Consider the following 26,639-nt stretch of genomic DNA (forward strand, 5'->3'; position numbering starts at 1 on the left):
CAGATACCTCCCCATGCTGTTTGTTAAATTTATCAACACAGGAATTCTGTTCCCTAGTGTACATTCCAGAACATTTTACCTCCATCATCAAACAGCCACCAAACATCAATCGTGCCTTTTCCTTGCTTCTTCTTAAATTGGGTGCTGGCTTCCACCAGCTTCTGGTTGAACTCCCCCACGTGCATGGACTGGATGGTGTTAATGCCGCTGTCTGTGATGAAAGAGAAAGTAGTATGTCTATTAGTCTTTTGAGGAAAGAAACAAAATAACATTCCAATAAATCTATGCAGGAAAATAGAGAAAGGGTCATACATTCCTAACTATTTTTTATGCTTACAGGTAAATAGTGAGCTCTTTTCTCTGAAAAGGGGAGATAAAGGTCGAATCCCAGAGTAATATCATCTTTAGTAGTTCAACATGTTTGATATCGGTTTTATGATTATAATTTTCATTGTGGATTATTTTCAAATCCTTAGTAATTGGTCTCAGAGTGGAATTATTACTTAGACATATAAGAACGCTAAATTATCTGTAAAGAAAAACCTTGATTTTTTCCCCCCAAAATATAACTCAATTTAATCATACTTTCAGATTTACTTGAAAGAAAAACATGTGGTGATCAAGTTTTCCAGAAATAAGCCAGTGAATTGGAAGTATTCCTTCATGAGGCTATGCATTCACTTGAGTGCAGTTTTGATGTACATTCCGTGAGTGCCCGGATTGTAAAGGCAGCCAGGGATACTGTGCACCTTGACCTTGTATGACCCTTTGGTCCTAATGCCAGCCTGCTTTGCTCCTCTGCTTTCTTTTCAAGGAATCTGTGAAGCTAAGGTGAAGCCATTTGAACAATTTGAATTTCTGTGAATGAAATGAAAAAGCCAGAAATATGGAAAGAGAAAATTTCTTTACTTGAGCTATACTTAATGGTGCATATAAAATACTTAAAAAAAATTTAATGCAATTTACAATCTAATATGGACACAATGAAAGTGTTCTAGGGAACTAGGTCAGTGGTTGAATCGGACCCTTGTTTCTTTGTACCAGCAGGGGTTTCTTTGCTACACTGTATATATTATTTCTTATTTCCATGTCTTTCATAGTTGTGACTTTATTGCTTATTTCAAAGAGACGGTGTCACTGTGGTGCTTAGAGAAGAGCCGACAGCCGCCCAGAGCTTCCTCTCTGATCTAAGAGGTTCTAAAGATCCTTTGTTCTGTCTTTTGCTGTTTTCATGTTTTGGGCCTCTCCATTCTGAAGCAATTATCTTATATTGTTTTTTATCTCCCTGGGACTGCTGAGGGAGAAAGTAAATGCATTTATGGAATGGACCAAATTCTGCCCCCACTTACATGCATATCAAAGCATCCAGAGACTCAAGTATGAGCACCTGGAGGCAGAGATGGTCTTGATCTAGAACTCAAAGAGTTGTTAACCAACATAAGCCTGGAGCAGTAAAGGGGCCTACATTAGAGCTGTGTCTGAATTTTAGGTGTTGAATATAAAACATAATATTATTTTGCTTTTCCAAACAATGAGATATGTTGACTTTCAGAGGAGCACATTTTTGCCTAAAGTATTGTGGGGCAGAAACAGGTTGCAGAATAATAACAAGTCTCCCTCCCTTTTATTAATAAGTACATTAATGCTTTCCTGCTCCCTCTCGGCTCCTGAATAGTATTGGGCTATGACTTTGAATTTTACATTGCTTTGCAAGTGGGTAGATAACTCTTCTCATGAATAAACCAAATATTTGGAAAGGAAAAGAAGATAGTAGTTAGCATCCAGATGGTCTTATTCTAATAGTTACACCCTTAAAGTCCCGATATACCACTCACTTAATATTTAAACACATAATTTCCTAAAAATGGGTATATATAAGGGTGACAATACATATTTGGCTCTCTTAATACCCCATTCAATGGTTCAGGTACCCACGGGTAACTCTAGTATTTGAAGGCATATACTACCGGTATAAAATTTTATCCTTGGGATAAAGTAGGAAAACAAGGAAACAAAACAAAACCTTTCCCAGGGTAGGAGATAGCCTCTTCAGAGGCTGGATTCTGTCAACCTAATCCAGAAGCCTGCTAAATCTCAGTTAAAACACCGGTGAATTTCAGTAACTATGGGATTTTTTGTGCATGACAGAAATAAATGTTAACATTCCAATTTTCTACCAGCAGAGGTCGCTGTGGACCTCATTAACGTCAAACTGCCCTGTTACGGAAAGAGCAATTTTCAAAAATCAAAAATCAGATGTTTAATTCACCTGTTTATATGAAATTTATAGCAAGATTTCTCATTTTCTGGTCCTCTGTTCCTGGGATGTATACCTGATATTCAGATGTAAGTGCGTTACTGAGCCAAAATCTGTAGGTAATTAGTATCAGTAAAGTCCAGAAATCTGGTCTGTGACAAAGATGCTTTTTTTGAAATTGGAATTCTAGCTGGATCTCTCATTCAAACACCTAAAATGTCTGCAAGGTGTGTGTGTGTGTGTGTGTGTGTGTGTGTGTGGTGAGGTTGGGTGCTGGTTTGTAAATTTTAACCATTTTTCATTTTACTAAGAAATTTTGTCTCATGGCACTCAATCTGCTCCCTCACCAAATATTATTTTGAAAGAAAGTTTTTACAGTAAGATTGTACAAAGGGCTTGGCATTATTGATAAGTGACAACAGCTTCTGCTTTTCACCCATACGTTCTTCTTGAAAAAAAAAATGTCTTCAGTTCTTAGTCAAGGCCTCCAATGTCTTAGATGGTGACTTCTCACCCCTGTAGATACTGAAGTCTGCAGGAGGGGTCACCTTGTAATATTTCTTATAAATGTAACTGTACTTACCTTTCTTAGAGGTTGGCTTTGTGATGTTCAACTTGCCAGCTTTTTTAAACAAGCCTCGGATGCCTCCAGCTCCTTCTTCACTTTCATTGTCTTTGATGGTGGCTTCCAAAGCCAGCCTCTCCTGTTCTAATTTCTCCAGCTCATCTGGTGAGAGAAGACACGATCACTTACTAAACTCAGAAAGAGAAAGCTTGTAGGAACACTCTTCTATATTACTTTTATATGAAACGTGGAATATATGCAATAACGTGATTATTATATGATTTTTTTCTGAATGATTATTAAAAAGAAATGCATGTCAGTAAATTATATTCAGAAAATAATAACTACCCAGAAACTAGCTCTGTGTTAATTATAATATGTGAAGTCACTAGGTTTTTTTTGTAAGGGCTATTTAATGCCATCTTTACTCACTTCTGGCAAAAACCCAAAAGCCAGACCCACTGAACATAAAGATCTTACACACTGAAAGCCACTTATTTCTTGACTGAGTTACTGCGTCAGATATTTTACAGTGGAAGTGCCAAACTGCAGAAGCATATTGGCTATATATCAGGCACACAATAATGCCTCCTGAACTGAAACATAAAGCTAGAGAGCAAGAATTAAGAAAGAGAACCAAATCTTACAATAAACGTTATGGGCTCTGGATACAAATGACAGGGAACAATATCCACCAACAGTTCTTCCCGGCCAGCAAAATACTTTCTGGAGTGACCAAAGCGAAAGAAGTAAAAGCTGAGATGTCTTGTGCCTGTCTGATCTCAAATTACTAAACAGGGTCTCAGGACACTCGAGTCTGGAATAAGAGTCGGGCTGTGCAGGATTTCCTGCCCACGGTTTAGGTCCACTATCCAAAGTTGGATGTTGTGACTGGCTGCCTTTTATCTTTTTTGGATTCTGATGGTGACGAAACATGCCTCGCTGCTATGCATCACTCTCTGACCTCAGCCTCCGCTGGATCAGGTAAGTAAAGACTTCAAAAGCAGTCAGATGGCAGCGCTAAGGAGTGATGGGCTTTTCGCTCACAGCAGGCAAGGTGGCCCTCTTGTTAGATCCCTCATCTTCTTGTCTGCCAAGAACACATCCGTAGAAAATGAGCAATGTTCCGAGACAGAGAGCAGAAAACCGAGATTCAGTGATAGGCGATACTGGTAGGGCTTCTGTAAATGTCAGCCCTCGGAGCCTGTTGCCTTATCTATCCGGGAAGCAGAGCTATCCAAACTCTGGATTTATCAATTATGCACTAACTAAATCTGTCAGGACAGGCAAATCCCTAGACGGTGCTGTTATTCAGCTGCGCGGAATTGCCTGGCCCCTTTCCAGGTCTTAGCAATTAATCTTTTGCCAGTGGCATGAGATTTAAGGTCAAATCACCCATGTGATTTCCCCAAAGCTTCAAAGGTTCTTGAGACCAGCAGCTACAGAAAATCTGAGAAATTAGACCGATGGTATTAAAGCTCAGACAGGAGTTGCTTACCCCTGACTTTTGAAAGGTGAACACAGGCTGCATTGCACGGGGAGGTCATGACCGATTATGGCTCTGCTGCTGGCTTTATGTGACATGAAGCAAGTCATTGATTTTCTCTATGCCTCTGATTCTCTGTCTGTGAAATGGAAAATTGTAACCTTCCCCTTTCCCTGGCACCGCAAAAAGAATAAACAACAGTTCTGACATGGGGCTTCAGAGCTCCTTACAGAACAAAGCAACCAGTACATTCTCTAGGCCGAGGATTTATGCAACTCCTGGAAATGGACTTAGTCATGCAAAGTAAAGTGAGTATTTTGGAAAGCCCGGGATTTATCCTAGCAGTCACTGTTTATCTCACACTCTCTAGGTGCTGGGGGCTGTGCTGCATGTTATTCCCCAGCAACAACTTTGAGATAGTTACTGTGATTATTCTCAATCTGTGGACGAAGACAGTGAGGTTCAGAAAGGTTGCATAACTTGTATGATGTCACCCATAAGCAAGTAACAGTGTTCAACCACAAAGAGGTCTGCTTGATTCCAAATCCTGCATGCTTCCATCGGTGAAGACCTTGTGCTTTTGGCTTATTACTATTATTTAAGAATTGTCTTGTGAACCCCTAACCCTTCATCCTCAGGGGAACCGGAACACTCAGGCACATGGTATAATGCAAGTTAATTCTCTAAATTATAGCCCCTCAGTTGTAAAGAGAAGACCCTAACGGTACAGGTACATATGACAGGCTGCCCAGAGTAGCAACATCGGCAGCATCCTGGCCTGGGTGACAGCCCCCCACCCCAGCTGTCATGTACATTCTTGGGGTGCTGCAGGGGCAGCTATAGAGTAACTGCTCTCTGCAGTCAGCTGGAAGGTGCACATTTGTGAGTTTCTTTGGGAGCAGTGGGGAGAGGTTCCTCTGCTCTCCTTTTTTGACTGGCTCCAGCACACCCCGTGATTAGCTACTAGTTGCCATGTTCTTTGTCCTCTAGTTTGGACAAAGGAGAAGAGAAGATAAATCCTCCTCTGTAACAGAGTCAGCTGGCTGAGTGCACCGGGAGCTGCTCCAACTATTTGCTTGAAGGTATGTACACAGCCCATCCTGGACAGAGCACGCTCCCAGCCTGAGAGACAAAACCAGACTCGGTTTGAATGAGGCAGATTCGGCAGTTCTCTCAAAGACGATGGAGACAAAATCTATTCTAAAGGCTGCAATCTGCTCGTGTGGCCATCTGGAATAGGCACTGAGTTCTTATTAGAATTAATTCTAAATTATTCACTTTGTAGGTAATCTGAGGCCCCCTTCTGTGCCCTCTCTCCCTTTCTCATTTCAGTACTAAGGAGCAGTGATATTTGATGCTCTGTACTGCTGGCCTCTGTTTGCATAAGAAATCAAGAGCAGACTTGTCAACACATTTCTTTCAACAGGAATGCTGGCTAGCTGACCATTAGTCATAAAGTGGGTGAGCCAAGGTAGAGTGAACGGATAGCTATAAACTGATGTTCACGAGGCTGACAATGAAAATGATTCATTTCATCACTGCGACCACCACCACCACCATCACGACTCCCCTTGTGACTTCAGGATTCACAAAGCCCTTTCCACCCAGCATCTGATTTGATCCCAACACCAGTACTACAATAGGATGCAGGCAAAGCTGGTAATAGTCTCCCCACTTTAATGTAAAGGAAACCTGGGTTCAGACAGTTCAAGTGATTTGTCCAAAGTTGCACAGCTGGTGAACCAAGCTTTCTGCTTCCAAGTCTTTACCAACCTTCTTCTGATGTGCTCTGACTGCCTGTTGAAGGAATACCCAATCTGCATTTTTTTTTTAAAGAAACCATCCACAAATTTCCAAGTCAGAGAAATTTACATAATGCTCTACATTTCTATCATACTCTTACTTCAACCTTTTTTTTAAAAATTATTATACCAGTAACTATCACTGTGGGACACAGAATATAGTTTTAAGATACATGTGTATTTTACCCTCACTAAATTGCAAACTCCTAGAGAGTAGCTTAGGTTATATTTTATTACCACCACTTATTCAGAGTTTATTTTGTGCCAGGTACAATGCCAAACACTTAGAAGCCATTGTATATTTTAATGCAAAATAATAAATCTGTAAGGTAGGTACTCTAATTATTCCAATTTGAAAATGTGAAGTGAAACACAGAGAGGATGAATAATTTGACTAAGGCCACACAGCCAAAAAGGGTCAAGCTGGGATTTGAACCCATAAGGTCAGATTTCAGACCTTATGTTTCTACTTCACATACTTCCTCTCTCGCATTTTTAGTTGAGCCCACACCTTTCTGCTAGCGACTACCATCAAAACAAGTACCCAAGAATAGTTTGCTGAGAAATAAAAGAACAGGTCAGTGCTGTTAATATAGTTCAACACATTTGAAAGTATTTTCTCTATAAAGGGAGAAAAGTGAGTGGATAGTTGGCCGGAATGGGGGCATATAATGTGTGTGTAAGGGATAGGTATAAAAGACAGTGTTTGAAAGAAGTGAAATGAATGCTGTATACAAAGATACGGAAACAGGCGCTGATGGAGTATGACAGAAGGTAGGACATACTGCATAATCTTGGAGAGCAACAATGAGAGAGAGAGAGAGAGAGAGAGAGAGAGAGAGAGAGAGAGAGAGAGAGAGAAGAGAGAAATCTTGCCTTACTCTCGTTCCAAGATGAAGAAAATTCCTGAGGTTGGATGAAAAAGCTTAAGCTTTAGGGTCTCTCAGTTGAGTGGGTTTCTAACCAATTGTTCAAACATAGCCCCAAATATTTCTCATAGTAAAAACAGAGTGAATATTGAGCTGTATCTTCATGCACATGCCAACTCACTTGAATAGTAGTTACTCTATTTGCAAGTGCTTTACAAATTGACTAGAGAACTGGTGCACAGATTCATGCACTGGTGGGGTCCCTCAGCCTGGCCTGCAGGGATTGGGCTGAAACTACCTGATGCATGGATTCATCTAGGGCATGTCTGGCCCATCTAGCCCAGTCCCATTCAGCCAGACCCCAACAGCAAGCTAACCTACCAGTCAGAGCATCTGCCACCTGGTGGTCAGTGTGCATCATAGCAACTGGTTGAAAGGTGGAAGGAACTGTTGGATACTTAGCATATTAGACTTTTATCATATAGGATTGTGTGGTAACCAACTAGAGTAACCATATTTTGAAATTCAATTTAGTTGCCAAGATTGCTTCCACTGTTTCATCCTCAGTCTTTTTTTTTTTTTAAGATGTCTTTTAGAAACAGTCAAGAGTTTACTCTTTACAATTCCCTTTCAATTTTTAAAAGAGAGAATAGTCAGTTATCTCACAACAGAAGAGAGAACAGGGGAACCTCCTGAGGAATGACATCCCTCCCACTTCACAGCATCCTTTTTCTTTATTAATTATTCAATTATGCGTCTTTCCTTGGTCAATCAACTCAAAGCTGTAAATGCTCACATGAATCAATGAGCCATAGCCTGGTGAAGTCTAGTTGAACTGAAGGCAGGAAGCAATCCTACAGTGGTCACCTTCCAATCAAGCAATTATTTACTACACTGCCATCTGTCTTTATTTTGCTAAGCCACTTCCTCAGACACAGCAGAATCCCCGCACTCTGAGATGGTCATAAATCCTGCAGCTCTTACAAGGAACACTTGACCGCAATATATTGCAAATCACATGTCATCACTTTAGTTCCTACCAGAATAATATGGACTTTTTTATTGAAGTTGGCAAACTTGCTGAATACCCCTGAGAAATGAACAACATGAAATACTGTGTTTTTTGTGTTGTTGGCAATAAATTAATTTATTAAGAGATACTATCAGCTTCCAGTATTGGATGAGTTGCTGCAGTATGCAAGTGAGAGTGTTTTGAGCATTGATCTTATTTATACAAAAAGTTATTCTCTTCACATAAGCCTGTGACACAGTATAGAAATGATTGTCATTAGCTGGCAAATTACCTATAAAGCTGATTTCTATTCACTGCATTATTAACTACAGTATATGGGCACTCAGAATTGCTAATATTTCCTTTAAATTATAATGTGTGATGACACCTTGGTGCCTGTGTTGGAAAAGCTATGAAGATAATCATTAACATAACATAATGCAATACTTAAGATTTATCAGGCTCTTATTAAGCCTTATATTACAGTATAATATAATGAAACACAAGCTTATTTCTTCCAATTCAAAATCTAATATGAGGGTTGTGTTGTAAATTACATAAACTTCAAAACAATGCATGGAAATGTGGCGTAAAGTTAATTTCTATCATTATGCTGCTGTTATTCGGCATGTTCTTCATGTAGTATTTGTGTAATGTTGTTTTTTGTTTACCCCAGATAATTGGTACTTCTAATTATTTTATTAGCATCCAACTGTATTTTCCCTTCCTTGACTAAGAAGCAGAAATATTTCAAACATCAAATTTGATATAAATCAGATACTTCCCTTGGGAAATTAAAAGGGGATGCAGTTCACTGCCAGGATTCTTTCAGAAATACTACATACAGAATGAGCTTCTATGTTGCTTTATAGAACTAAATTGATGGTGCGTTTTCGGGGATGGAGCAGTGAAGGGTGGGAGCCATATTTTTTCAGCTACATCACATCTTTCAGCTTGAAGAGATCAACATTTATATATATAAAAAGCCAGTGACCTTAACGCCAAAACGACCGGAATGACCAGTCACTCACTATGATACCCACTGTGGCCAACCTCTTGTGGCCCCTCCCCCCAGTCAGCTCCACCCCCAATTACTCTCCCTCACACCAGTTCAGGGGTGGTGCTGGCCAGCCAACATCCCATGCCCCTCTCCCAGTCGCTGACCCTCAATCAGCTCCCCCCCACCTCAATAGGGGATGGGGCCTGCTAGCCAATCACTCGTGACCTCTCCCCACAGCCAGCCTGGCCCTGACAAAGTCCCAATAGGGGCAGGCCAGCCAGCCAACCTCCCACCATTTCCTCCTCCCAACAGGCCCGGCCCCGATCCTCCAATTGGGGCCAGGCTGGCAAGATCTTACCCATGCACGAATTCCTGATTGGGCCTCTAGTAACATATAAAACAAATACGTTATTTTGTATACTCATTGTTTAGATGATAAAACATCATAGCACAAAAACCAGGCAAAATTAAAGTAAATATAGAAATTTAGCAGCACAGCAGGTCTCTTAAGATAAGGTTCTTATAATTATCTTCAACATTATATCTATCTTATCATAGCCAGGCAGGCCCTATGTTGGGTTTTGAAGGAATAGGTGGAAATGGCCTTGTTCCATTTCAATATCTCAGATTTTACCATTGCCTTTCTTTATGTAAGTCATTGTCCTCTCTGGCTTTCCTTTTTAAAAGGTAGGATAGTGCTTCAAACAGGCACATGTTTGAATCTCAGCTCTACTGACTACCAGCCTTGTAAATTTTGGGTAAGCCTCAGTTTCATTAGTTGTAAGATGAGGTCAATGATCATACTTTCTTCAGAGGATAGTTGGGGTAATAAATGTTGTAATATATGTGAACATGAAACATACTACATGGCACATAGTAAATACTCAAAATGTTAACTATTGTTGCTACTAGGATATTAAGTTCAACTAGGAAGGAATATATAAATTAATCATGAATACTGAGGGGAAACTAGTGTATCTAGTCTGTAAGTATAAAAGGTCCATAAAAAGAGAAAGGGGCATAAAAAAAGGAACGCTGAAGATAACAAAAACATTTTGCATAAGATGAACTCTATTCTCATTTTTTAAAGCTCATTGTATATAATCACAGAGTACACATATCAGATAGTGAATGGTTCTCTACCCTATACAAACTCTTGATTCCTAGTTTCCTCTTTTTTCTTCTCCTCCCTTACAATACACCAGAATGGTTGCATCAGAATATTCACCTAATCCACTCCTGTTTCCTTCTGTTATGATGGTGACATTAATGAAATAGCCAAATAGAATCTGGACCCATCAGGCACCAGTGCTCTCAAATCTCTCTCAAGCTTTTCTTTTCTGCTGGACCTACCCAGCAAAACCTTGATCCTCCTATACTCTGGAGACCAAAGTCACTGGATAAAAACTGGAAAACTAGAGAAATTGCTTCAACTTCAAAAACAAACAAACAAACAAACAGAAGAAGAATTAAGACTACCGTGTACAATCCTCCTCAACTCCTCAATTATCACTACTCTCTTACAAAAACCACTTACTTCATCATCAATTCTCACCTCTTTTGCTATAATTTTAGAAGATGAAGCATTTTTCTTAAGCTTCAGGCCAACTCTTCCATCCCTTCCCATCCCCTGATTCTTCCTGTACCTCCAGGACCTTGTATGCCACCTAACCACCCCCCACCCATGTTTTACCTTCAATCTTTCCCAATCTCTTGGGTACATTTTTCTTTTAAATATATATTTTTTATTGATTTTTTACAGAAAGGGAGAGGGATAGAGAGTTAGAAACATCGATCAGCTGCCTCCTGCACACCCCCTACTGGGGATGTGCCTGCAACCAAGGTATGTACCCTTGACCACATTACTCTCTCACTGAAATCTCAATAGTTCTTCCTCGTTGCTTACAGAATATGATCCACATTTTTTTTTAATATGGCAAATGAGGTCTTTTAATATCAGGATCTTATATCAGCAGCTTCATATTTCACTATTGTCTGCTTCAGCTTTTCACTTAAGTAACTCATTTGCTTTTGGTTGCCCATGCATTTTTCTACATCCCCCTACCTTCCCACCTTTGCTACTGCTCTCCTCTTTGCCAGGAATGCTAGTCCCCAAACTCTCTCATTTTTTTCTTCCCCAACATAGCCTACCTAGTTAACCCTACTCACCCATGAGGTCTCAAAACAAAGGAAATTTCTTCCAGAAAGCCTTCTTTTTAGATGCCTCTTCTCTCTTTCCCACAATACCCGCTAAATATACCCATCATCACACTAATCATAATCATTTCCATTACTAGGCTGTGAGTCTATTGAGGACACAGACTCTTACTCATCTTATTGTACCTAGTACTGAAACCTACATCATGGCTGCTACATAAGAGGTACCCAAAAAATCCTGAGTTGGTGCCCATGTCTTCAGTGAGCTCCATTTTAAAGTTTAGTTAAAGAGATAAGTCATGGATTACTATCCTGTCCTAATACTTCAGTAACTTTTTAGATGTGTTCTTTATTTTATACACAAAAGGGTATGTTTAAACTTTAAGACTAAACAAGTAGTTGATCCTTGAGCAACGTGGGTTTGAACTGCGTGGGTCAAGTGAACTGTGAGCTTCAGTTGAACTGTGGTCAAGTAAACTGTGCAGGTCAATTTAAAAAATCCTGCATAAGTGGGCCCACGGTCCTAGAGAAGAAGCAGAGTCACTAATCTGAATTAGCGATTTTTGCCTCTGGCTTAAATTCGTGATTCACATAGCAAGGTACATTCAGGCTCATTTCCATGTGAGTTGTAAACTAGATCATAGACTCTTAAAGACAAAATACATGGTTTTCCAGGGAAAGCATTAATCTTCATTTTTCCGAAACATCTTGCAGAAATTAATTCGGCAAGTTAATTTACCGAAGGTGTTTATTTTCAGCGATGCTGGCTTTGTGGTTTTGTGATAAGAAGAATAATTGATGACAGCCCTGGAGTACTCTATATTTCTGGTTAGCAGGACAAAGGCCACCTGTGTTAGCAATGGGGAAAGCACAAGAAGTGTATAAACCTCAGGTCAGCATAAGAATGTAAGCTCTGCTGTTACAGGGTTTTGTCCATCTGGTGCACTGGTCTAACCCCAGCACCCAGAACTCCATGCCAGCTGTGGAGTAGAGGCTCAATAAATATTTGTTGGTTGAATAAAGAAAGTACATACCTTGTACCTGGAGAACCTGAGAGATGTCAAAGCCTTGGCTGATTCTGACTATGACCACACCAATCTCAAAATCAAATGCATCGCTGAAAGTGGAAGCAAAGTAGTTAGTGACTTAAATGACTCTTTAATCTTCAAGCTTTAGACAAATATTAAACTTGTTTCTAAGATTTTAATGTAATTAAATTAAGGAAATTCACTTTAAAATACAACCAAGAGTTGATAGTTTTCTGTTAGTTCTCCCCCCACCCCACCCTTTATACCAGTAAAAAACACATCCTGGGTAAAGATAACTCATTCATTTACTCTGGAACCAATTTATTCAAATATACTATCAACTAGAATTTTGATTAAGAGCTTGTAACATAATTCTAAAAAAAATATTTTCTTTTTTTTAATATATATTTTATTGATTTTTTTGCAGATAGGAAAAGAGAGAGATAGAGAGCTAGAAACATCGATGAGAGAGAAACATTGACCAGCTGCCTCTTGCACACCCCCTACCACAACCAAGGTATATGCCCTTGACCGGAATCGAACCCGGGACCCTTCAGTCCGCAGGCCGACACTCTACCACTGAGCCAAACTGGTTTCAGCAAAATTATTATTTTCTAATGCAAACAAAATCACTGAAATATTTAGAACAGAGAATTTTCAGACAGCAAAGACCCTTGGAAATTATTAGCCAAATCTCTTTTTATTCTATTGAGGAAGAATCCTACAACATTTCTGACATCAAGTTCCATGCTAAAAATGTCTCCAGTTCCTCTGAGGAGCCTTCACCAGTGACTTTGAACAAACCATTTAAAGCAGTGCTTTTTCGTGGCAACCCCATGAAGCTGTTGAAGCTGGCTGTTGTGCCATCACTACATGGAATTAGATTATCTGGAAGGGAAAGAGAGCCTGGCTTTCTTTTATCTCCATTCTTGTAGAATATGTTTTTTACCTTTGCCCGCCAATATGGTGCAAACCAATGAGTCCTTTGAATTCATTTAAAATTCTCCCCTATGTCCAATCTTCTTTGGACCAGGACCCAGGACCCTTTCATAGGGTCACCCTCCCTCAAAAACAAGGCAGGTTATGATCAACTCACTGTACACAAACAAGATTTCAATAGCCAAAGTCAACCTAAATTTTCAAATAATGACATAAAGGTGTTCAATATAGTATGACTATTCATTTTAAATGAGATTTAAAAACCTAAATTTGACCACATTATTCTCTCACTTAAATATTCTCAATAGTTCTTCCTTGTTGATTATAGAATATGATCCACATATTTTAATGTTGAAAATGAGAGCTTTTAAAATCAGGATCTTTTATCAGCAGCCTCATATTCACTACTGTCTGCTTCAACTTTTCACTTAACTAACACTCATTTGCTTTTGGTTGCAAAACTGTACGTGATCTCTACTTAACAAAATAGATCCATTCTAGTAAAACTGCCACAAGGTAAATTCCTAATAAATCTCCTAATTGTCCTAGATTATTAAAATCAGGCAACATGTTCCACATAAATATTTGGATTCTGTGTTAGGCAGGATCATTTCAGACCCCCAAAGACATCCACATTGTTATCACTGGAACCTGTGGAGTATGTCACTACATGGCAAAAGGACTTTGCAGATGTGATTAGATTAAGAACCTTGAGGTGGAGAGATTATTCTGAATTATCCTAGTGGGCCCAGTGCCATCACCAAGGGCCTTGAAAGTGAAATTGGGAGGCTGAAGCGGTTAGTGTAATGTGATGTGAGAAGGATTTGACCCATCAAATGCTTTGAAGATAGAGGAAGAGCGTCATGAGCAATGGGCAGCCTGTGGACCCTAGAAAAGGGAAGGCCATAAAGTCTCTCCGAGAGCCTTCAGAAGGTAATACAGCTCAGCCCACACCTTGATTTTAGCCCAGTGAGTTAGTGTTCAGAATGTTAACCCACACAACCTTAAGCTAATATATTTGTGTGGTGTTAAGCCACTAAGTTTGAGATAATTTGTTAACGCAGCCAACAAAAACTAGTACAGATTCTAATTAAACTTATACCATACTTAAGAATATTACATGTATTTAAAATCTTTTATTCTAAGAAAAATGGTAAAGTACTAATCTATTGTAAAAATATCTTTCTGATATCAATAAAAATGTGCTTCAAGCCATACAACCAAACAACCTAAAAAGTCAGAAAGAGAAATATAACGCAATATGGTTGTAAGGTTGTCTTCCTTCTGTAGTGACCCATTGCTATGGTAGTAAAGTCATTTAACTTTGCCAAGCCAGCTAAATTTTATACTATACAAATTTGACCCACTTTATTTTTATTTTTTATTTATTTTTAAAATATATTTTATTGATTTTTTACAGAGAGGAAGAGAGAGGGATAGAGAGTTAGGAACATCGATGAGAGAGACTCATCGATCAGCTGCCTCTTGCACACTCCTACTGGGGATGTGCCTGCAACCAAGGTACATGCCCTTGATTGGAATCGAACCCGGGTCCTTTCAGTCTGCAGGCTGATGCTCTATCCACTGAGCCAAACTGGTTTCGGCAATTTGAGCCACTTTAAAGCTGAACTTTATTACACAAAAGATCAATCATTAATTTGGTATAAAAGTCAGAAGTTTCTTCAGCTTAATATTACTAGGTTTGATTATTTTGGTCTCTTTAAATTTCTAGACTGTTTGGGATAGTGAGGTTAGAATATGATTCCAGGTGATTTTGTATCAAATAATGGACTCTATGACTAAGATTTACATATTTCTTTTCATTCCCAAAATGAAGATAAAATTTCTTTCCCTAACATTCCTCTTTCCCCCCAAAGATAAAGATGAAATTGTACTGAAAAGTCTGGATAACAGAGAGTATATCTAAATCCATTTTCAAGAATGTCAGGCCAGCAACTGACTATGAATCTAAACCTATCAAAATGCTGTTTGTTGAGCCTGGCAAAATCCTAATGCCCCTGTAGGAGGCAGATGGCAGCACGTGGCATGGGACTTTGCATGTTTGCAGAATGCTGTTCAAGAGAATGCATTTAATGCATGGGTTTCCAATAGGAGGAAGGCTAAGTGAATTTCTGTTTGGTCAGTAATACATATAATTTCAGAAGGTAAAAATTATTTCCTTGTGCTTCTTTTTTAGTAGAACTAATATTAGAATGCTTTAGTTATGTTGCCTAAATCTCCCCCAAATGATGACAAACGTGGTGCTCATTCTAGCAGGGGCCAGAGGACATAGCCTGGGACAAGAAGTCCTGAGTATATGCTGTTCTAATGGGTGAGGATTTATTATGGCCTTCTCAGACATCTCAGGGCATGTTCTATACCCTGTGCTATGAAGACAGAGCGAAGCCAGGCCTGGGCGGAGGAAATCTTCCATTTTCAGAGCTGTTGACACAAAAATGGCTGCTGACCATAGCTAACATTGCCTCCCTTGAGGTGAATCTGACTAAGTATTTTCAAGCCGGGAAGAAAGGATCAATGTTCTAGAAAGGTCACTAAGGTTGCCTTGTGCCTCTCCATAAGTGTAGCTTCTGTCTTTGCTTATGCAAGAAGCAAGCCAGGCAACACTTAGGATGTATAAGTACTTCTTGAGGCAGCATAACCTGTGGTCAGGAGGTTAAACTTTGAATTCTGATGATCCTGGGTTGCAATTCCAGTTCTGACACACAACTCTGCATGTTTTAAGTTTTAATGTCTATGTCTCTTCTTATAAATTGGGAACAATAGTAGTGCTTACTTCAAAGTCATCTTGTGAGAATTAAATGGGATAGCTCATGTGAAGGGCATTAGCCTGGTGCCCACTCATCCTTTAATGACTATCATTATTACCTTTAACCAAGACTCTCCCAATATTCAAGGACCAGATGTCACGTACAATTGAAGGCCCACTTTCTGTGCACTAACCAACACTGCTACATGGCAGAGGCAACTGGCACATGGCACCATCAAATCAACAAAGGGAGATCTGAGGCTTTGGGCTAGTGACTACATTCCCCAAGGCTCAGAAGAAGATAAGGACTGAATTGGGCACACCAGCTAGTCCAAGATTCCAGTCGTTTTGAAAGAAAAATTCCTTTAGTAACCACCTGTCCTTTGTTTTTAATTTCATAACTAGATTTTAAGGTTGTAACTCTTAATACTGACCCTTTTCTTTGACACCAAATTCCCCTCCCCCACCCCCAATTCTGTTTCCTCTGATACTATGATTCCCTTGAGTTCTATCATTGGCAGTATTTTCACTTTGGTAAAGAATTCAGAGTACCAGGGGAATGTCCTCTTCTCAGGCAATTGAATCTAGTATAACAGTGTCATGTACTGCCCTGGTTAGTGCTTTATAAACAACACGTCTTTTGAAAGCCATCACTTACTGTATGATTCCCACGTAGTTTTCAATCTCTGTTAACTGAGCTTTCCTCCAGTTTCTTTTATATCCAATCACCAGAGTGTTTGGTTTCATCCTTCCTAAGCCTGAGGCCTAAACAGAGGAGATAAACACATGGGCAATCTTTATTGTACCAGGAAACCACCACGGCAAATGAAAAATAAGGCTTGACACTGGGGGGGTGGGGGGGGGGGCAGGGGGACACGGCGTTAAAAGAGGGGTGAGGCTATGTACTGGGGAAAGGTCATTAGGGGAGAAAAGGAGACATATGTACTACTATTTGAAATACTTTAAACAATAAAATAAAATTTAAAAAAAGAAAAATAAGTCTGAAAGAGCACTGAAGTAATGTTCTGATGATTCGGAAGATTAGATTACATTTTAGTGCATGTCCTTCATGCCTATACCCAAGCATAAAATAGAAAGATTAGTTCTAAATCATCTCAGCCATAAATGGATTTTAGATGACAGAAATGTAGCTTTTCTAAATTAGCAGTCATTTGCATTTCTTCTGACACACTCATTAAAATGGTTCAATAATTTAAAATCAAGTGAGGGTTGACTTAACTGTTGGCATGCATGCTGTAACTTAGTGGTTCAAAGCTAATCTCCACCTGTTACATCCATAATGTCATTAGCAATAAAATCCATGTTTGGAAAATTCTTATATACAAAAATTACTGAAACTTCTACCTACATTATTTATTGAGGAGTAAATGAGCTATGCTTCCAGAACCCAATTCTTTTATGTGACAGCATCATTAACAGCTATCTTCCATATCAGAAGTTTCATTCCCTCCATTAGATGACAGTTAATTAAATTTAATCCAGCAATATTATTGAGCATTTATTAATTACAAAGTACTTTGTTAGGTGCTGTGGCATGGTAGTGAAACAGACCTATTATTTGGCCTCAAGGAGCTTAGAATAAAGTGAAAGAAACAAGATATTCACAAATAATTTTAGTTCAAGTGCAAATGCACTAGGAACTCATATGGCAGCATAAAGAAACCCCAAATTCCAGTTGAGGATTCATGGGTGGCTTCATGGGAGAGGTGACATTCGTCCTATATCTTGCACATTGGTGAAAGTGCAGGAAGGGCATTCTGGATTATGAGAATAGTGAAACAAATAACCAGAACAGAAAATTTTAGAGAGGATAGTAGCAAGTAGAAGGAGATAAGCATTGATGAAGGGTTCCTAAAATAAGCTTTGCTTCCATCACATTTGGTATATTGTTCTTAGAAATGTACAGGTAACAGAATAGCTCATTTGGCCCAGAGCAGATATATGGCAGTATGGATGTAATCTTTTCCATGATTAGTTTGGGGATGTGGTCATTCATACCATAATTTCTTAGATGCATAAAAGGCTTTATCTGATACTAGAGGTCTGGTGCATAAAAATTCATGCACTGGATATGGGGTCCCTCCCCACCCTCCCCCACTCCTGGGCCTGCTCTCTCTCATAGTCCAGGAGCCCTCAGGAATGGGAGGCAATCCAGTGATCAGTGTAAGGTGAATCCCATCACACCTCTGCTGCTGCCACTGCCATCAGCACAAACGTCAGCTGGCCCTGGTTACCTGAGCCTTGGGCCATCCCTGAGTGGCTGAGGGGCTGAGGGAATTGGGGGACTCTGGAGGCAGGTGTATGTAGTGGCCGGGCCCACTTGGGGTCAGGCCCAGCCTTGCCACGCACCTGCCACTCTGGTGGGGCTGAGGAGACTGGGTGCCGCCATCTTATGGCTGTGGGTGCTGCCATCTTTGGGGGCATGGCAGTAAATTAGCATATTCCCTTTTTATTGGTTGTGGGCACCACCATATTTGAGGGTGGGACAGCAATTAGCATATTCCCTCCTTATTGGCTGTGGGCGCTGTCATCTTTGTGATGGTGGGAGGGTCAATTAGCATATTCCCTTTTCATTAGATAGGATGGTATCATTATCAGTGCCTCCCTGTGTTACCATTTTGTCCTGCCCTTTGTCATGACCTCTCTGGACTCCACTTTGAAGAAACTCATGAAAACAAGCTTTATGCGCTGCCTTTTTTTTCCTTTTGGATTCATATATGAATTGTTTTTCCTACCTATGTCTTTTCTCTCCCTGTTCTTATTATGTTTGTTGTCCTATTCCCAGTGAAAATGTTTATTATTTTTCCAATTTTCTAGATAATTTTATATTAAATGTGTAACCTTCCCAATATATTTAAACAATTAGCTACTGAAAAGTAGCTTGAGACTGAAAGAAAATCAGCATCTTGCAATGACCTATATTTCCATTGGCTGGCAAATTAATGACAGATAAAAAGAGGCTCTTTTGGGATAGTAGGTCTTTCATCAGGAATGTTAGAGAAAAGAATGCATCGAAGACTCTTAATCTTTAAATATTACAATGTGAGCCATATTTTTTCTTTTATGCCTATACCAGCATCAGAGTTATCTGGATGCTGTACAGAATGTTGACCCTCTTTGTGTGGCCACTTTGAAAACTAAATGATTCATTTGGTATATGTAGAATTAGGGCTATTCAACTATGTTAATGCCAGAATGATTAGAAAGCCAAAGTCTCTTGGATTATTTTAAGGAAACTGGCACTCCAAATTATGAAGATCAGAACAAGGGGAAGCATTTATGAACTTACTATAGAAGGGGAGGAAAAAAGATATGAGTGAGAAAAGATGGGACACGTGTAGGCTTTAGTGTTGAACCACATACATTATTATATTTTAGTCAACATTCTGGAAATAATTTAAAAGGATAGGGAAATTTTTTTCATCCTGATCACCAGGCATTTATTTAGCCTAGCAGCTGCCCTCACACCATTTGCAAAAGAAAAAAGGAAAAGAATGTTTCACTTGAGCATTATTAGACGCGAAAATAGTTTGAAGTTTTAATAGGATCCTGAATGTCGTCAACCAACAGAACAAATTTGCATTTCAATAAATATGGGGACAGAATGTATGCTGTTGACCAAAGGCAATCTCATTTTCCATTTCCAGTGTATGACTCATAGTTTATTGTAATAGAACCTCTCTGCTTTTGTTTTCGCTTTGCCTATCTATCCCCAGGAATTAAAAATGTATTCCTTAACCATCCGCACTGATCTCTGAGGTTAGACTGCGCAAGTCCATTTGCCCTGGGAGCTTCATTAGCGTGGAGTGCTAATTGTCCTTTGCCTCTGTGCTCATTCCTTCAATGCTAGCCTTACCTGAAGGAGACTCCGGACACCATCCCTGAAACAATCTGCAGCCACTGCAGCATAAAATGCCTTGATTTTGTTCTTTATAAGCCAGGCCTGCTTTTTCGCCATGCCACTGTTCATCTCTTTAACACACAGCTTGCGCGGTCCCTGCATGACACAATGAAATATGGGTTAGATGCTCGGCTATTACACATCGCACTGCTGTTGTTTCTGAAAGGCAAAAATAGCTAGCGATGCCCCATTGAGTTAAGAAATGGGAGAAGGAAAACACCTCCGTAAAGGGGGGTTCACGCAGATTCAGCCTTTTGGAGAGGACCTGTTCTGCTCCCATTTTTCACTTCCTACCCAGAATGTCAGATGTGTTAATACCTGCTTAATTAACTGCCTCGTGCTGAATGACAGAAAGAGCTCAGGGCATCATGGCACATGAGGAAAACGCAAAAAAAATGTGATGGCAGAATAAATACACAGTCTACCTTTGATCCAATAGTGAGAGCCTCTTTTAAGAATACCAGTTAAAGTAGGAGCCCTATTGCAAGAAATGGACGGCGCTCTTGGGAACCAGAGCATGATGATTTGCAAATCCTGCCGTGGACTACCAGGACTCGATAATTCTACTAGGCCCATTGGTTGCTTTTTGTGATAAGGATATGGCTACACCAGTTTTCCCCTTTGTAAGGTTGACATACTCCCACTCAGATAAATCCACATTTCTCACTCCCTCAAGGAATCTGGTGGGAACAAAAGCTCACATACCTACGGCATAGGAAGAATACAAAAGATTATGTGAGAAGGGGGCAGGTACTGTCATGGTAGATGAAGAATTTTGTAATTTCAAGATTTGAGTTCCGGAAACTCAATTTTAACTAAAAATTTTATTCTTGTTCCTCCTACCTTAAAGGTCCAACCTAGCGTTCCCTTGCATTATTCCAAATCAATCCAATCGGGTTACTTCTGAATATCTACCATGTGGTGACAGGGAACAAATCTATTATTTTCTTGGAAACTATTTCAATTCATGGGGAGATTTCAGATTTTGTTGGCTTGTCTTAGATTTCTTACAATACAGCTGTAATCTTGATAAAATGCAGTGTATCATCCTGGGATAGGACTAAAAATTCTGCATTTCTAACAACTCCTGGGGACATGAATGCTGCTGACCCTCAGACTACACTTGCAATCAGACTCTTAGAGGGTCCCAGATTGGAGAGAAAGGGCTTCGATACATTGAAAAGACACCAGGCTTTCCGCCAGACAGAATGGTTTTCAAATCGAAGCGTGGCCACATTGGAGGTAACTGATGATCTCTGAGCTTTTAGATATTCTAAAAACAGGGATACCAATCTCTATCCTTTTGCAAGGTTGTTCTAAATAGTCATGATACAGTCTGGACCATAGTAGGTGCCTGTCCAAAGTTGATTTTTATTTATTTATTTATTTATTTTATTATCTTACCTGAGTGCTCATAATCTCATTGAAACTCTCAATCTAACTCTACAACAGAGATGAAAGAGGGTTGCAAGTTAGGTCTGGCCCTGGTACAGACTAGCTGATACCTAGGTATGCCATTTGTTCTCTTTTGATGCAGATTATATTATACATTTCAAAGAATAAGGGAATTGTCTAACTTATCACTGCCCACTGTGACAGCCCTTATCATATGTTACTATTGAGCATTTGAAATGTGGCTGGTCAACAAGGAGTTGTGCTAGAAATGTAAAAAAAACACACTAAATTTTGAAGCCATGTGAAAAATAAAGCAAAATATCTCATTTATAATTTTATATCAATTGTATTTTCTATTCTGAGTACATTACATTAAATAAAACATATTATTAAAATGAACTTTACCAGTTTTTTGTTTTTACTTTTTAAATTGGCTACTAAAATGTCTAAATTACATTTGTGGCATGTATTAACTTTGTATCACACAACACTAGGTGATCTCTGGAGTCCCTTCTGCTTCAAGGCTCTATTTACATGGGATCAGATTCTTCAGGTACTTATTCCTACCAGATATTTTTTAGTACATGTGACAACTTCTCAAAACAGTTTGGATGACTTACGTTAAATTTAAAAGAACAAGAACCTTCCATGAAGATGGGGAAGGTAAAGATATAGGAAGGGTAGTTAGTAAACCAGAAGACTTAGCCTAAAGAAAGATGTCATTATGGGTCAGATTCCCCTCAGGTTCTAGATTAATGCCTCCTGAACCACAAGACCTTCTGGGGCATTCTAAACCTCATCAATTTCAGAAGAAATATTTCATTCAAGTAAATGCAATGATAACAACAGCCATGAAACAGAAGAAAAACCAACAGCTAAGAAAGGTATCAGACTATCAATATATTGAGTTGCACCACAGTGACTTTGAAACCCTGAGGAAACTGGCATTTATTTTAAATAAATACAGTGTAACATGTCTATTTGTAATACAGAAATCCAGATTAAACACTAACTGTGACAGAGAGATTTACTTTAATGCCTAAATTTGCCATACTGAGAAGTCATAAAAATATTTCATGCAGAATTTCTCTTGGCTAAAAAAATTATAATATCCTTTTAGCATACTTATTAATGTGAGACAGGGCTGCAATACAAATGTAGTCAGGAAAGAGTAAACTAACAAAGAGGGAAATAATTATTCACGATTCAAATATGTCATAGTCACAAAAATGAATTTTACCACCCTATTAAAATATTATAGAGATTAGCTCAGTTAGGATCCAAAATATGAGTATATAAATTAATTCAGAATTTGAACAAAAAAGCCCTAAACATCTTGAATATATTATAACTGACATTTATTGAGAGAAGGATAAAGAAATTATCATTATTTAGTCTGGAGAAGTTGATGTGATACTACTTCAAATAAATGAATATTATGAAAAAGAATTTGCAAAGGAATTCCAATATTCTTAGAATTAAATAGGGGAATTTGGTCCAAGTTCAGTGTCCTTTCCAAGTCTTATTTTTCAAAACATTGAGAGTCCTATTGCTCTGCTTATGCTTTTATTGTTGCTCTGGTTAGACTGGTGAGAAAAACAATTTTTTCTTTTCTGATTTATCCACATTTTATCTCAACTTGCATCCTAGTGCCCATTCATAGATCCTTTCCTTCTTCTTATATTTGATCATGTCATTATTTTATTAACACCATGATAGAAACTCATTGACTTAAGGAGGATAGTGCACTAACAAGTGAATGCATTGTCTTCTTAGTGGATAGGAAAGTTGAGTTTAAGAAAATGTTGCAGAGAAAGAATGAGAATTTTCAGTGGGTTATCTATGCTTGAACTGCTTTTACAATGAGAGGAAAGGACAGGATGTTCACGATTTAAAGAATATTAAAGAGAGAAAAATTAATCAAATTAAATTTACATCTTGGCACACAGGTGTGAAATGACTAGAAGAATATGAATAAAATTTGGATAGCGTTTCCTCTGGAGAGGGAGGAGAGTCATGGGGCTAATTGGTTATAAAGGGGATGTTAGCTTGATCTGTAATGGCTTATTTCATTTAAAATATAAATGGAAGCATCTATGACCAAAAAAAAAGCTAGCAGCTATTTATTAAGAGAAGTAGAATGTAAAAAAAAAGCCTCTTGGGATATAAGTATGTCACTGATTTATTATATGGTAATTGAGAGGAGAAAAATAGACATTACTTTAAATTGTCAAGCTGGATTCCTTAAAAAGGATCCCCAAGTTTGGCTTGGGGTCCCTCAAATAAAATCTTTAGGCTGAGTAGGATAAGGTCACTGGAGAAGGAAGAGGCTCTGAGGGGAGAGTGTAAGAGCTGGCTGAATAGTTGGAAGGCTATGCTGTGGGCTATCATGTAATAATAATCATCTTCTTATCAATTTCAGCAGCTTTGAGAGCTATGACATCTAGGCCTTCAGAAATGCCTTGGTTGTAGGACATAGCAGCTGTAGCCACATGCTTTCTGTCTACCCACCAGCATCAAAACATCAGTGAGCTCTGAGCCTTGCCCCTTCCTCACCGTATAATTGCACTTTAAGCTAGCATTTCAAATAGCTAAAAGCCACCCAGAGGAACAGACACAGATCCTGTTGCCCTGTGATTAGTCCAGTGGGAGTACATGTTTCACTGTTCCATCCTGATCAAGCTGTTGGATACCCCAAAAATTCAAGATCCAGTATGGTTTACTTAAGAGAGAGTGCTTTAGGTCTCTATTGAAGGGGGATATATATTTTTTGAAATGAAAATGGCAGCCATGGTAATTAACAAAAATCATGACAATAACAATATCAACAATAAAAACTCAAATTAACTGGGCATTTACTATTTGACAGCCATTGAGCTGAGCAATAGAAAGCTAATCTTACAGAATTCTTTCACCAACCCGCAGAAAGCTGAGGCTACAGAGAGACTAAATTATGTGCCCATGGGACTCTCAGCTAATATTATAGATGGCAAAACAGTGATTCCGACCTTGACCGTGTGACTCAAAAGCCCATGAGCACAGCTTCCTAGCATTAAATATTAAATTATATCATCCCTTACCATCACTGTAACTATTTAACCTTCCCCACAAGGTTGGTCTAACCACCAACCACTGAAAATTTAGAAAATTTTTTCTAATGGTGACTTTCTCCACATCCCCTTCCATCTGTTTTTTTTATTTTTTATTTTTATTTTTTGCAAAGATGATATGGAAAATATTGAAAAAATGCTGACAGCATCCTGCAGCCCCAGGAGCTCACAGAAAGTAACTAACTAGAAAGTCATTAACTGCAGCAGTAACTATTTTCTGTCCCCAAGAGAACCTGGGAGCAAGACTCAAAGAGATCAGCATAGCGATGTGTAATGTGGTCCAATATGCATGTCAAACAACCAAGACTGTGGAAGGCACAGACTTAGGTACCTACTTCACATGAGATGACATTCCAGTATCACATTCTTTTATTACAGCAAAGCAGCAGAGGGTTAATTAAAAGCAATATCTTTGGTCTCTATAAAAAGACCTTTCCTCCCTTGCCAATATATGACTGTTTATACTCTCTGTTCATTTCTTCTGCCCTGAAGATATCTTATTGCCTGCTAAACTAAGTTTTCTCTAAATTGCTGGAGAAGAAAAACACCCCAAACTGCTTATTCCATCAAAACCCACTCCTATATTATATTGGCCAAAATGAAATCCACTCATCCAGGGCACCAAAGTTGATAATATGAGAAAAGGGTGCTTGATAAGATTTTTTAAAATCCTCTGGAGTCACAGTTGGTCATTACTTAACCTGTCAATCTTATGTAGTCAGTAGGATCCCTTTCACCCCACACTGGGTAATTGCATTGAGTTATATTGTTTGAGTTTCTATCATATAAGCACCAAGAGGAAAAATAATATGACCAACCAGCTTCATATAGTGGTTAGAGTATTACCAAGTGTAAAAAGATGCTAAGTGCTGGTCATGATGGCATGTGACAAATTAACCCCTGCATGATGGCACAGTTGACTGGTCCCAGGGTTACACAGCTTCCTGACGGCCTTATTATTCACTGGCAGGTATTGGGTGTTTAGGTAGTGATACCTGATTCTAATAACACTCTCAGGATATAAGTCTGCTAAAGCATTATCCTCATGATATAACACAGAGCATAATTGATTGGCCTAGATTGACATCCTGGCTCTGTCCCTTCCTTGTCATTTGACCCTGTGTATTAACTTAATTTTTCTGAGTCTCACTTTTCTCATTAGTAAAGTAAGAACAAGACTTCATTTCCTTTCTGCCCTATTAGGCTATTATGTAGAGAAAATAAAAACTATAGGAAAATGTTTTGAAGAATAGATAACTATTCTAAAAATACACTGAAGTAGCTATGACTTTTGATGGTGTGTGTGCCGTGTGTGTATGTGCATGTATGTGTGTGCATGTATGTGTGTGTGCATGTGTGTGTGAGAGAGAGAAAGAGAGAGAGAGGGAGAGAGAAGAGAAGAGGAGAGGAGAGGAGAGGAGAGGAGAGGAGAGGAGAGGAGAGGAGAGGAGAGAATGGTATAGGAATACAAGTAGAGATAGACTGGTTTGGAGGACTAAGATTTATTATTTTGTTATGATTTTAATGCTTTCTCTTCACTTTAGAGATTGGTTACCAATCAATAATTATGGTTAAAATTTTAGTGTCTACTTTGATACTTCTTGGGAAACCCATCAAAAAGTTACTTTTAGTCTACTGCATACTTCCTGAACCAAAAAGGGGTTAGTTCAGCTATGAGTGATGTTTATATAAGATGTGGAAAACTTGGTTTTGGTTCTTAGATATGTATAGTGTTATCAAGTTTATAAAAATATCTAATCTGAATTCTCTGTGCTCTCAGTTAAGGCCATGATGTCAGGTTCTCTCCTTCTAGGTTGATCTGTTAATAGCACCCTCTGGCTCATTTCATCCTTTTATGTTTCTGTGGACAGTTATGACTCCAAATGCCTTCACTTCCTTTATTTATTTCTGGGCCAGCTTTCTTTTTCTTGACTCAAAGGCCATCATTTGGAATATTTATCACTTTTAGTTGGTGTCCTATGAAATCAGAAAGACATTTTAGCCACTCATTTAAATTCAGGATCACGGTCTTTGCTCTACGAACCAAGGAAAAGGGCTATTGTCCAAGATGCCTTGCCATTCTCCTTCACTGCATGTACCCGTTCAATTGACCTAAAATAACACAAAGGTGAGCAAGAAGGAAGCAGCACTTTTCTGGGATGAAGTGGCTCTTACCACAAAGACTTCACAGCAGATGCAAAGGCCACTGTTCTTGGTGAAGGCGTGAGTTATATCTAAGAGAGCGGGTCTTGTCATGGGTCCCCCTGTTAGGACAATGCACTGGGGCCTAGAAGTGGAGAAAAAGAAAATGTGAGAAATGACTGTTGCAA

The 26,639-nt window shown here is 39.0% G+C and overlaps 1 protein-coding gene across 3 annotated transcripts in view; it reads right to left on the minus strand.

Annotated features, from left to right (window-relative positions):
* The window catches only part of SLC12A1 (solute carrier family 12 member 1), an 87,717-nt gene that overhangs the window by 15,957 nt on the left and 45,121 nt on the right, over positions 1-26,639 (minus strand). For all 3 annotated transcript variants that reach the window (XM_036442889.2, XM_036442880.2, XM_036442895.2), the window contains exons 17-22: positions 26,485-26,596; positions 19,760-19,900; positions 16,541-16,647; positions 12,183-12,265; positions 2,841-2,984; positions 80-211 (exon numbers count right to left, since the gene is read on the minus strand). In XM_036442889.2, the coding sequence (XP_036298782.1) occupies positions 80-211; positions 2,841-2,984; positions 12,183-12,265; positions 16,541-16,647; positions 19,760-19,900; positions 26,485-26,596 (719 nt within the window). The remainder of the gene's footprint in view (positions 1-79; positions 212-2,840; positions 2,985-12,182; positions 12,266-16,540; positions 16,648-19,759; positions 19,901-26,484; positions 26,597-26,639) is intronic.

This window comes from Pipistrellus kuhlii, unplaced genomic scaffold, assembly GCF_014108245.1.
Source record: "Pipistrellus kuhlii isolate mPipKuh1 unplaced genomic scaffold, mPipKuh1.p scaffold_m20_p_1, whole genome shotgun sequence".
Taxonomy (NCBI): Eukaryota; Metazoa; Chordata; class Mammalia; order Chiroptera; family Vespertilionidae; genus Pipistrellus; species Pipistrellus kuhlii.